The sequence below is a fragment of the Schistocerca nitens genome, chromosome 4 (genome assembly GCF_023898315.1).
Source record: "Schistocerca nitens isolate TAMUIC-IGC-003100 chromosome 4, iqSchNite1.1, whole genome shotgun sequence".
NCBI classification, from domain to species: domain Eukaryota; kingdom Metazoa; phylum Arthropoda; class Insecta; order Orthoptera; family Acrididae; genus Schistocerca; species Schistocerca nitens.
Window position 1 is genome coordinate 688,020,196 of NC_064617.1, and position 14,017 is coordinate 688,034,212.

General features: G+C 45.9%; 1 protein-coding gene across 2 annotated transcripts in view; it reads right to left on the reverse strand.

Moving 5' to 3' along the window:
• LOC126253102 (uncharacterized) overlaps window positions 1-14,017 on the reverse strand; it is a 365,804-nt gene that overhangs the window by 43,094 nt on the left and 308,693 nt on the right. For both annotated transcript variants that reach the window (XM_049954208.1, XM_049954207.1), the window contains exon 9: window positions 6,709-6,939. In XM_049954208.1, coding sequence (XP_049810165.1) covers window positions 6,709-6,939 — 231 coding nt within the window. The remainder of the gene's footprint in view (window positions 1-6,708; window positions 6,940-14,017) is intronic.

Below are 14,017 nucleotides of genomic sequence, written 5' to 3' on the forward strand. Positions count from 1 at the left end.
ACCAGCTGTAACTTTTGTTTAAGTGGTCGTGTATCTTCCTATGGTTCAAATGGCTCTGAGCACTATGGGACTTAACATCTGAGGTCATCAGTCCCCTAGAACTTAGAACTACTTAAACCTAACTAACCTAAGGACATCACACACATCCATGCCCGAGGCAGGATTCGAACCTGCGACCGTAGCGGTCGCGCGGTTCCAGACTGAAGCGCCTAGAACCGTTCAACCACCCCGGCCGGCGTATAGTCATTCAACTTCGATACATTACCGTACACCACGGCATCATCAGAAAACAATAGCAGATTGCTGCCCATCCTGTCCGCCAAATCATTTATGAATATAGAGAACAAAGGCGGTCCTATCACACTTCCCTGGGGCAGTCCTGGCGATACCTTTATCTTTGATGAACACTGGCCGTCGGGGTCAACATACTGGGTTCTATTATAAGAAGTCTTCGAGCTATTCACGTATTTGTGAACTTATTCCATATGCTCGTACCTTCGTTAATAGCCTGCCTGGGGGAGGGGTACCGTGTCAAATGCTTTCCGGAAATCAAGAAATATGGAATCTGCCTGCTGCTCTTCATCCATAGTTCTCAGTATATCATGTGAGAATAGGGCAAGCTGAGTTTCGCTCTAGCGATGCTTTCTAAAACCATGCTGATTCGTGGACATAATCTTCTGAGCCTCAAGAAATTTATTGTATTCGAACTCATAATATGTTCAAGGATTCTGCAACAAACAGAACTTTGCGGGTCCGTTTTTTTATGTTTCTTATATGCTGGAGTCACCTGCGCTTTCTTCTAGTCGCTTGGGACTTCGTTCTGGGCGAGAGATTCACTATAAATGCAAGCTAGGTAAGGGGTCAATGCCGTAGAGTATTCTTTGTAAAATCGAACTGGGATCCCATCCGGACCTGGTGATTTATTTGCTTGCAAATCTTTCAGTTGTTTCTCCACGCCAGATATGCTTATTTCTATGTCGCCCATACGGGAGTCTGCCCGATGGTCAAATGACGGTATGTTTGTACGGTTCTCCTGTGTGAACGTTTTCTTGAACGCGAAATTTGAAACTTCGGCTTTCGTTTTGCTATCTTCAACTGCCACACCAGACTGGTCAACAAGGGACTGATTGGAAGCCTTAGCTCCGCTTAACGATTTTACATTCAACAGGAATTTTCTCGGGTTGTCTGCCAGGTGTTTTGCTAAGGTGTGACGGTGCTAGTTGTTGTTTGCTTCGCGCCTAGATCTTTTCACTGACGCACGAATCTCTACTAACCTTCGCCTGTCGTCGTTTGTGCGACCCCTTTTGAACCGAGAGTGCAGCAGCCTCTGCCTTCTCAGCATCCGCCGAATTTCGTTATTAAACCATTCTGGGTCTTATATGGATATGGTGTATGTTCTTTCGGACATGTCCGAAAGAACAGACAACATTGATAATCTGCAGCCGTCTAGAACGAAATTAGTATTATATATTAATACCTTCAGCGGCTGACGGGCGCTGATATACACTACTGGCCATTAAAATTGCTACACCACGAAAATGACGTGCTACAGACGCGAAATTTAACCGACAGGAAGGAGATGCTGTGATATGCAAATGATTAGCTTTTCGGAGCATTCACACAAGGTTGGCGCCGGTGGCGACACCTACAACGTGCTGACATGAGGAAAGTATCCATCTACATCTAAATCTACATGATTACTCTGCAATTCACATTTAAGTGCTTGGCAGAGGGTTCATCGAACCACAATCATACTATCTCTCTACCATTCCACTCCCGAACAGCGCGCGGGAAAAACGAACACCTAAACCTTTCTGTTCGAGCTCTGATTTCTCTTATTTTATTTTGATGATCATTCCTACCTATGTAGGCTGGGCTCAACAAAATATTTTCGCATTCGGAAGAGAAAGTTGGTGACTGAAATTTCGTAAATAGATCTCGCCGCGACGAAAAACGTCTTTGCTTTAATGACTTCCATCCCAACTGGCGTTTCATATCTGCCACAATCTCACCCCTATTACGTGATAATACAAAACGAGCTGCCCTTTTTTGCACCCTTTCGATGTCCTCGGTCAATCCCACCTGGTAAGGATCCCACACCGCGCAGCAATATTCTAACAGAGGACGAACGAGTGTAGTGTAAGCTCTCTTTAGTGGACTTGTTGCATCTTCTAAGTGTTCTGCCAATGAAACGCAACCTTTGGCTCGCCTTCCCCACAATATTATCTATGTGGTCTTTCCAACTGAAGTTGTTCGTAATTTTAACACCCAGGTACTTAGTTGAATTGACAGCCTTGAGAATTGTACTATTTATCGAGTAATCGAATTCCAACGGATTTCTTTTGGAACTCATGCGGATCACCTCACACTTTTCGTTATTTAGCGTCAACTGCCACCTGCCACACCATACAGCAATCTTCTCTAAATCGCTTTGCAACTGATACTGGTCTTCGGATGACCTTACTAGACGGTAAATTACAGCATCATCTGCGAACAACCTAAGAGAACTGCTCAGATTGTCACCCAGGTCATTTCTATAGACCAGGAACAGCAGAGGTCCCAGGACGCTTCCCTGGGAAACACCTGATATCATTTCAGTTTTACTCGATGATTTGCCGTCTATTACTACGAACTGCGACCTTCCTGACAGGAAATCACGAATCCAGTCGCACAACTGAGACGATACCCCATAGGCCCGCAGCTCGATTAGAAGTCGCTTGTGAGGAACGGTGTCAAAAGCTTTCCGGAAATCTAGAAATATGGAATCAACTTGAGATCCCCTGTCGATAACGGCCATTACTTCGTGCGAATAAAGAGCTAGCAGTGTTGCAAAATAAACGATGTTTTCTGAAACCATGCTGATTACGTATCAATAGATCGTTCCCTTCGATGTGATTCATAATGTTTGAATACAGTATATGCTCCAAAACCCTACTGCAAACCGACGTCAATGATATAGGTCTGTAGTTCGATGGATTACTCCTACTACCCTTCTTAAACACTGGTGCGACCTGCGCAATTTTCCAATCTGTAGGTACAGATCTATCGGTGAGCGAGCGGTTGTTTTTGATTGCTAAGTAGGGAGCTATTGTATCAGCGTAATCTGAAAGGAACCTAATCGGTATACAATCTGGACCTGAAGATCTGCCCGTTTCAAGAGATTTGAGTTGCTTCGCAACCCCTAAGGTATCTACTTCTAAGAAACTCATGCTAGCAGCTGTTCGTGTTTCAAATTCTGGAATATTCCTTTCGTCTTCCCTGGTGAAGGAATTTCAGAAAACTGCGTTCAATAACTCCGCTTTAGCGGCACAGTCGTCGGTAACAGTACTCATCGGCACTGCGCAGCGAAGGTATTGACTGTGTCTTGCCGCTTGTGTACTTGACATACGACCAGAATTTCTTCGGATTTTCTACCAAATTTCGAGACAGTGTTTCGCTGTGTAACCTATTAAAGGCATCTCGCATTGAAGTCCGTGCCAAATTTCGCGCGTCTATAAATTTTAGCCAATCTTCGGGATTTCGCGTTCTTCTGAACTTCGCATGCTTTTTCCGTTGCCTCTGCAACAGCGTTCGGACCTGTTTTGTTACCATGGGGGATTTCTCATACACAAACAGCAGTTGACCGGCGTTGCCTGGTGGAACGTTGTTGTGATGCCTCCTGTAAGGAGGAGAAATGCGTACCATCACGTTTCCGTCTTTGATAAAGGTCGGATTGTAGCCTGTCGCGATTGCGGTTTATCGTAACGCGACATTGCTGCTCACGTAGGTCGAGATCCAATGACTGTTAGCAGAATATAGAATCGGTGGGTTGAGGAGGGTAATACGGAACGCCGTGCTGGATCCCAACGGCCTCGTGTCACTAGCATTCGAGATGACAAGCATCTTATTCGCATGGCTGTAACGGATCGTGCAGCCACGTCTCGATCCATGAGTCAACAGATGGGGACGTTTGCAAGACGACAAAAATCTGCACGAACAGTTGGAAGACGTTTGGAACAGCATGAACTATCAGCTCGGAGACCATGGCTGCGGTTACTCTTGACACTGCATCACAGACAGGAGCGCCTGCGATGGTGTACTCAGCGACGAGCCTGTGTGCGCGAATGGCAAAACATTTTTTTCGGATGAATCCAGGTTCTGTTTACAGCATCATGATGGTCGCATCCGTGTTTGGCGACATCGCGGTGAACGCACATTGGAAGCGTGTATTCGTCATCGCCATACTGGTGTATCACCCGGCGTGATGGTATGGGGTGCCACTGGTTACACGTCTCGGTCACCTCTTGTTCATATTGACGGCACTTTGAACAGTGGACGTTACATTTCAGATGTGCTACGACCAGTGGCTCTACCCTTCATTCGATCCCTGCGAAACCCTACATTTCAGCAGGATAATGCACGACCGCATGTTGCAGGTCCTGTACAGGCCTTTCTGGATACAGAAAATGTTCGACTGCTGCCCTGGCCAGCACATTCTCCAGATCTCTCACCAATTGAAAACGTCTGGTCAATGGTGGCCGAGCAACTGGCTCGTCACAATACGCCAGTCACTACTCTTGATGAACTGTGGTATCGTGTTGAAGCTGCATGGGCAACTGTACTTGTACACGCCATCTAAGCTCTGTTTGACTCAATGCCCAGGCGTATCAAGGCCGTTATTACGGCCAGAGGTGGTAGTTCTGGGTACTGATTGCTCAGGACCTATGCACCCAAATTGCGTGAAAATGTAATCACATGTCAGTCCTAGTATAATATATTTGCCCAGTGAATCCCGTTTATCATCTGAATTTCTTCTTGTTGTAGCAATTTTAATGGCCAGTTGTTTATGTCAACGGGGACAGCTGAAAATGTATGGCCCGACCGGGACTCGAACCCGGGATCTCCTGCTCCATGGGAAATTGATTAGGAACGGGACGTGGATAGAAAAGTCAAACAAGAGACAAAGGCATAATGTTGATCTGGTTATTATTTGCCGCTTACACAGTTTGTTCAGTATGAGCACCGGAGACGTCGACAAGATGCTGCATCCGTAGAACGACGTGATCAACAAGAGTTGCTCGCAGAAGTTCCGGTGGAATCTGAGCAGTGTTTCCTGCATATTGACATTCAGATCAGGTAGACACGCTCTTTTAGATATTCACAGAGCCAAAAGTCGCATGGATTCAGGTAAGGTGACCTTGCAGGGCATGCGTCTGGAAAACGTCTGGAGATAACACGTTAAAACAGTTTCACTAAAAGCGTACGGCATCTCTTCTCGATAGCCATACTGTTCACTCACATTATGACTTGTCAAATGGTAGCGTGGATGTCATACCGCTGTACAAACAATGTATAGGCTCTAGATTTGCACCTGCTAATCTGTTTACCAGCGTAAATCAGTTTTTCGTCAGAGCGTTAGCATTCCTACCAAGTTTCGCTTTCGTACGACAATTACAGGTACACTAGACCTCTGTGACCAGCTGCGCTTTAATTATAACATCCCGTTATTATTTAGGACAAATGTCATGAAGGAATGAATTGGGAAGTAGTAGCTAGTATCGCTGCAGTGTTGAATAGGCCTCTGCACAACGCCTTGAGTTCACGCCACAGAAAATTCACATTGGACACGGAAAACTTTATCTTGGTTCAATGAGTTGCCACAAAAACTGAATCCGTTTGACTTGGAATTAAAGTTATCGAAATATGCTAGCTTCTTTATTTTTGCACCACGCGTATCCGATAACACCCGCATTGCGCATAAAGATCTGTTTGGACGCAACACTAGTTCTGTGCTATGCTCCTCCCAGCTGAATTTATAGTCAAGCTGGAATACCAAGAATTTAACACTGTAGGCTTCTTCCGTCTGCTTGTCGCCATATTTTGGACATATGCTGGGAGGAAACCTCTCACAATTTCTGCAATGCAAACTGTGTCTTTTCAGAATTTAGTGAATTGGCTAGCAAAGATATATAATGTCCATAAAAGTTTTACAAACCAATTTTTCCAAAACTATACTTCATTCATTATTTATTGCAATGTTTCTTTTTTTTCTACTGCCTTTATCCCGCATTGTGCGCAGGGTCGGCAGGGTTAACGACGGAATTGGCATGGTTAATTTTTAGGGGTGGCCGGATGCCCTTCCTGCCGCCAGCCCATACCCCCAGGGACGGAATTAGTGTACCCCAGCTGTCTGCATCCAGTGTAAATCGTGAAATAGTGTGAATGTGTTACAAATGTCTGCGAGTCGTGTAACTGAGGCGGGACGTGGGGACCAGCCCGGTATTCAACTAGTAGGATGTGGAAAACCGCCTAAAAACCACATCCAGGCTGGCTGGCACACCGGCCGTCGTCGTTAATCCGCCGGGCGGATTCGATCCGGGGCCAGCGCGTCTACCTGAGCCCAGGAAGCAGCGCGTCAGTGCTCTCGGCTATCCTGGCGGGTATTTATCCAATGTTTGTGTCATCTGAAAAAAAAAAAAATAGCTTGATATCTTACACAAGAAGATGTGTCCTAAAAAGGAATCTTGTGGGACACCACATGTATCGGTAATTAGTTTCACTTCGATGACGACGGATAGCTTAATGCAAGAATCTTTTCTATTGACACCCATTGTTTCTCGTCGAGCATTTCCGTGGCATCTCAAAAACAGTAAGCCAGAGAACGGTGGTGAGATGTTACTGTGTGGCGTTTCCAGGTTGCCGGCACGTGTGGACAGGACTACAGCTTACCCTGGTTGACGAGGACGACCTCGAGGGCACTGCCGAGCGGGACCCGGCGCACGTGCACGCAGCGGCACGGCTGGTCCTGAGGGCAGCCACTGCGCGGCGCTGGTGTCGCCACCGTCGCACCGCTGTCGACGTCTGCGGCGCACACCGCCTCCGTAGGCACGTCCTCGGGCTGCGTCAGCAGCGGCGACGGAGGAGGCGCGAACGACACGCCGCCCACCTGCCGCGTCGCCCCTGCAGCAGCGGGTAGAACGCATTGCACACAAAACTACACTCCATACCATAAAAGGCCACCAGTTTCTCTTTATCGCATCAGCTACAACATCTGCTATAGCTTCGTCACTGTCAATTATTAAGAGAAATCAACTGTTTCCTCGATGAGGCAGGAAGCGCTGCAATAGCTTGAGGAGAATATAGCAAGTGCCATCCTCCAATTTCCCCAGTGGAAGAGGACTCAAAATAAGCGAACAGCTACTCGAGCGTTTCTGTAAAAACGACAGCCAAAGTATCTGGAATGCTTTGACCGTCGTTTTTTCGGAAACGGTCTAGTATCTATGGATAAGCCAAGAAACGTGCTCGCTTATTTTGAGCTATTTTCCATTGAGCAAAGTTTTGGGAAACCGGGTTATGGCACTTGCCGGTTCTCCTCGTTAGCTGTATGACGTGGCATCAAAAAGTTTCTGAAATGTGAATTATGCGCACAAATGGTTATGAACACAGTAAAACACCGCTCCCCATATGTCTTCCCTGCATCAGAGAAGCAAGTGGCTGTGAGATATGACCATGTAAAACAAAGACGCCACAACCGCTTTCGACTGGCATTCGAATCACATGACGTCCCTGTCTTGCTGTGTGGTGCGATCTTTGTTATCTTGACCGGCGATTTTACGAATTCATTGTTAAGGATTCGACTGCAGCTAAACATTTGTGACCAGCAAGAATATAAATGTCAGTGCTGCTACTTTCACTCGCAGCAAATAAGCTGGACTCTTAGGTTCCTGCCTAGCCACATCCTCGGAAATCGCATCTTTGGAAAAACGGCCAAATATTTGAGGTAAGTAAGATGTATAGTGTTGTGGCGTAACAAGACAGCCACGCCACTCGGAAGTAGCCGAAAGGCACGCGTTAACTCACGTAGGCTAGTAGATAGGTCTGAAACAGGATACGTAATGAATGCTATAAAGAAAAGTACGTAGCTCCTGAAATACTTAACTTTAATCCATCATTGTGGTACATCGCTCTTGACGATACAAGTGAGATTCTTTAGATACAAGCTATGTAATGCTAATGGCGCCTTGCTAGGTCGTAGCCATTGACTTAGCTGAAGGCTATTCTAACTATCGGCTCTGCAAATGAGCGAGGCTTCGTCAGTGTGCATCGCTAGCCACGTCGTCCGTACAACTGGGGCGAGTGCTAGTAAGTCTCTCGAGACCTGCCGTGTGGTGGCGCTCGGTCTGCGATCACTGTCAGTGGCGACATGCGGGTCCGACATGTACTAATGGACCGCGGCCGATTTAAAGCTACCACCTAGCAAGTGTGGTGTCTGGCGGTGACACCACATATAGTAAATGTCACAGCTGGTTGTTACACTAATATCAATTTCACTTTTTGTTTTGTAATCAGACTGAAGCCACAAAAGTGAAGAAACCAATTACTGAGAGCGCTCGCTCTTACACAGCGTGATTCTGCTGCCCCTACCCATTTTTTGCAACCCACAACATCTTCAAAAACCACGCGCGAGATTTTCGTATTCGCTCGTTTGCTACATGCAAACTACAGGGTGTATCAAACAGAATCATCCGATTTGGCACATCTATATTTCTGAAACTAATAAACATATACAATCAATTTTGTTTTTTGATGAATGGTAAACTCAAGTTTTTTTTCCATGCCGTTTCATAGGTGTTCAGTAAGCCCCCTTGAGATGTATGGCATATGTCAATGCAGTATTTAGATTGTTTCCACACTGCAGCGTGCATGTCTTGAGCTACAATTTCCACATCTGCTGTTATGCGCTGTCTCAGTTCATTCATTGTTACTGATAACAGAGGCACATAAACAGAGCTTCTTATAAAATCCCACAAGAAATAATCACATACAGCCAGATCCGGTGACCTTGGAGTCCAGTAATTTAAGACTGAATCATCGTTCGGTAATCCTTTGATTTAACAATCCCCGTTCTCCCAGATGCCAGTGTGGTGGTGCCCCATCCCGTCGGTAAATGAAATCGTCCGAATCACTCTACAACTGTGGGACAAGAAAGTTCTTAAGCATATCGTGATATGTGCTTCCTGTAACAGTGTTCTCGGCAAAGAAAAATGGACCATACACCTTTTCCGTGAAACTGCACAAAACACATAAAATTTTGGAGAGTCCCTCTCATGCTGTACAGCTTCATGTGGTTGTTCCGAACCCCATATTGTCACATTATGACGGTTCAACTTTCCACTAAAATGGAATATTGCATCGTCACTGAACACAAAGCTTGGAAGAAAACCGTCATCCTCCATCTTGCCAAAAACGAAATTACAGAACACACGTTGCTGTTTATCACATTCACGAAGCGCTTGCAGTAGCTGAATTTTGTATGGTTTCATTTGTAAACGTCGACGCAACACACGTCAGGCGGACATCGGGGTCATGTTGAGCTATCGACCTGCACAGCGAATTGATTTCTGTGGAATCCTTGTGAAACTATGGCGGATGCATTCGACGTCTGTGTCAGACACTCAGGGACTGCCCGGCGATTTGCCTTTGCACAAACAACCTGTTTCTGGGGATTGTTCATGCCATCGTCTAATGCTCTGTGATGTGGAAGGATTCACATCATACCTAGTACGAAAGTCATGTTGAACAGTTATTACTGACCCGCACTGCACAAAACGTGGAACACAAAACGCTTTCTGTTCTCCCGAAACCATTTTTACTAGAACTGAAGCGGGCACAAGCTGCTGTTACCCAGCGGAAACCATGTAAAACTCGAGAGTTCGCTCTTTCCAACAGGACGTTGTTCAAGCACATATCTCAAACAACATAATAGTTATGATTTTTTAAAAATCGGATGATTCTTTTGATATACCCTGTATATTACAAGTTCCTTCAGTAGTATCGAGTATAGGCCCGAACCAATTCGTCAATAAGATTCATTTTAAGACTGGTTCCTTGGGAAACTGCCGTATGTGAATTACATATAAGTAAATTTATCTTGGCTGTTACAGTTCTTTTGTTATCTAAAAAAGAAAATGGTTCAAATGGCTCTAAGCACTATGGGACTTAACTTCTGAGGTCATCAGCCCCCTAGAACTTAGAACTACTTAAACCTAACTAACCTAAGGACATCACACACATTCATGCCCGAGGCAGGATTCGAACCTGCGACTGTAGCGGTCGCGCGGCTCCAGACTGTAGCGCCTAGAACCGCTCGGCCACTCCGGCCGGCTTTTGTTATCTAACATCTGCCTTATAAACATGTTTGCTCATAGTCACAATACACAATTTTTAAAGTTGGAAACCGACTTTTGCATGGACGCCATCTCAACGCATTTCGTTTTTATAATCTCATCCACTAATTAAATCATAGTTTGCACAGTAAACTTTATAACCTTTAATGCTCCGTTATATGCATTTAATTCGAAAATTGCACTAGAATGCTACTAACACGAGTTAGTTACCACAAAATAACTCCTGTGGTAGGCAGTGCTCCACGGTTTCAGACTTTTTTTTTTGAGTCGTTACTCTTTTCACTGTTTCGATGAGATCCGCCACGAATTCCTCTCTTGTGTCCATCTCTTAAGTTCAGCGTAGCTCTTACACCCTACGTCCTCAACTGTTTTTTTTTTATTTATGCCAATCTCTGTCTTAACCTACAGTTTTTATCCTTTACAATTTCCTCTAGCACCATGGAAGTTATTTCCTGATGTCTTAAAACATGTCATATCATATTGCCCTTCCTTCTTGCCAATGTTTTCGATATGTTCCTCTCTTCGACTGTCCTGTGTAGAACCAGCTCACTCATTATCAGTCCACATACTGGCTTGTAGATCCTAAATACGACCCTTCCGTGTAGTGTTAAAATGTGGTGGTCATCCGTCCCTTGGTCTATGAGATGTAAATTACGAGATATGCCTCCAGGAGACGAAAATTCAGGCCTGGTGCCAATCTACAAGCGGAGCTTCATGGTTAAACAACTATACAAAGTTCAAACAAATTTCGGGCTTCCTGCCGGTCGTCGTCTAATTCATCCGACGATGTTTCGACTGGGCACCTGACAGCCATCTTCAGGTGCCAATTGGAAATATCGTGGGATGAATTCTACATCTACATCATACTCCGCAATCCACCTAATGGTGTGTGACGGAGGGTACTTTCGGTACCACTATCTGATCCCTCCAACCCTGTACCAATCGCGAATAGCGCGTGGGAAGAATGATTGTCGGTAAGCCTCTGTACTGGCTCTAATTTCTCGAATTTTCTCCTCGTGGTCAGGACGCGAAATGTATGTGGTGGTGGTGGTGGTGGGGGGAGGGGGGGAGGGGACAATATGTTGTCCGACTCCTGAAAAGTGCTGTCCCGAAATTTCAGTAGTAAATCTCTCGTGATGCACAACTCCTCTCTTGTAGCGTCTGCCAGTGGAGTTTGTTTAGCGTCTCCGTAATGCTCTCTCGCCAGCTAAACGATCCCGTGACGAGACGCGCCGCTCTTCGTTGAATCTTCTTCTCCACCTCCTCTATCTGTCCTATCCGATAGGGATCCCAGACAGATGAACAATACTCAAGAATCGGGCGAACAAGCGCCTTGTAAGCCAGTACTTTTGTGGATGAGTTTCATTTCCTTAGATTCTTCCGATGAAACTGAGTCTTGTGTCTGTTTTCCCCACTATCTGTTTTATATGGTTATTCCACTTAGGTCACTCTGCAGAGTTACGCCTGGATATTTTACAGCAGACGCTGTCTCCAGCTGTTTGTCATCAATAGTGTAGCTGTACAGTACTGGATTTCTTTTCCTATGAATGCGCAATATGTTACATTTATTTACGTTCGGGGTCAACTGCCAGAGCCTGCACCATTTATCAATTCTCTGCAGGTCGTTCTGTAAATTCTTACAATCTTCTGGGGTAGACAACTGCATCATCTGCGAATAGCCTTAAAGAGCATCCGATACTTTCTACTAGATCATTTATATATTTTGTAAACAGCAACTGTCCTATCACACTTCCCTGTGGTACTCCGGATATTACCTTTATATCCGTCGATTTATTTTCGTTAAGAGCGACGTGTTGAGTTCTATCTGCAAGAAAGTCGCACGTCTGCTCCGATACTCCGTAAGTTCGTATTTTTTTTATTAAACGGCAGTGCGGGACGGTTTCAAATGCCAGACTGAAATGAAGAAACACGGCATCAACCTGAGCGCCGTCGTCGATGTTGAATGATGCCTTTGATTTTTTTTTCGTTTTGTTCTCCACATCCTCGTCCTCATCACCGAATATTTGTTGCTGACTGTTGAGATATTCTGAAATTTGTGTCTTGTCACCCTTGCTGAGCAAATGTATCTTCCTACCTTTCTGAACATTCCTTGTGGGACCCGTCGTCACAGATGATGTCACAGCCTTATGATCACTGATGCCTTCCTCTACGTTAACTGATTCTATAAGTTCAGGTCTATTTGTTGCCAGGAGGTCTAAGACGTTACCCTCACGAGTCGGTTCTCTATCTATCTGCTCAAGGTAATTTTCGGACAAGACATTCAGAACAATGCTGCACGATTCCCTTTCTCTGGCTCCAGTTTTGATGGCATAACACTCCCATTCTATACCTGGTAAGTTGAAGTCACCCCCTGTTACAATGCCATGATCAGGGAAATTACTAATGATATTTTGCAAGTTCTGTCTGAAGCGCTCTACAACTACAGGTCCTGACCCAGGTGGTCTATAAAAGCACCCGATCACCATTTTTGACCGTTCTTTGATACTTAATTTTACCCAGATTAATTCACGTTCGAAATCCGCGATAACCTCGCTACATTTTATCGAATTTTTTACTGCAATAAACACGCCGCCACCATTGGCGACTAACCTATCCTTACGACAAACATTCCAATCTGAACTTAGGATTTCGTTGTCATTGACGTCTAGTTTCAACCAGCTTTCTGTTTACAATACTATCTGTGCATTATAACCTTCAGTAAGCGATACTAATTCTGGGAACTTTCCTTGGATGCTCCTGCAGTTTACTAAGATTCTCAGAGGTCGCTGTGGATGAAGTAACAGGCAAATAGTCTTTTCTCTCAGCTAAAAAAGCCCCATGTGCACGCCACACGTACTCCGCTACCCTAGTAGCCGTTGCCTGCGTGTAGTGCACGCCTGACCTATTAAGGGGAACCCTACAATTCTGCACCCTATGGCGGAGGTCGAGAAATTCGCATCCGATAGCGTCGCAAAGTCGTCTGAGCCTCTTGTTTATACCTTCCACTCTGCTCCAAACCAGAGGACCGCGATCAGCCCCGGGTACGATGCTACAAATAGACAGCTTAGCCTGCACCCGGCGCGCGTTGCTAGTTGCCTTCACCAAATCAGCCAGCCGCCGAAACGAGCCGAGGATGGCCTCAGAATCCAAGCGGCAGGCGTCATTCGTGCCGGCATGTGCCACTACATGCAGCCGCTTGCACCCAGTGAGCTCGACAGCCGCCGGCAGGACCTCCTCCACATCACGGATGAGACCTCCCGGCAAACATACCGAATGCACACTGGAATTCTTTCCCGCCTTGTCTCCTGTCTCCCTGAGGGCCTCCATCACCCGCCTAACATTGACGCTCCCAATGACTAGCATACCCACCCTCTGTAATTGTCAGGACTGGGCAGGAAAATCGACCGCTGGCCCAATAGGAGAGTTATCATCAACACTGGGTACTACCTCGTACCTGTTGCTAAGACGTAGGGAACCAGCCGCACGACCTGCTCCCTCATTCGCCTTCATCCCAGTGACACGCGAACCCACCACTGTCTGCCAGCCACTCTGGAGTCAGGACGGATCGGTCAGATGTTGCGTATCGGAAGCCGCTGCGACGTCCGAGTCACCAGGGGATTCCAATGGTACCAAAGGTGTCGCAGGTCTCGTCACTGGTGCCCCGATGTCACCGCTACTTTGAGCATTAGCTAGAAGCTTGTCGACGGTAGCCAACGCAACTTCCAGCTGTTTATGGACAGCAGCCAACTCTGGTTGTATCCGCTCACAACGAGGATAGTCCCCAGCTGTATCGTACTGTGTGTAATGTAAGGTCTCAAATGTCGCTACTGAGTTTGAAAATATACCAACGG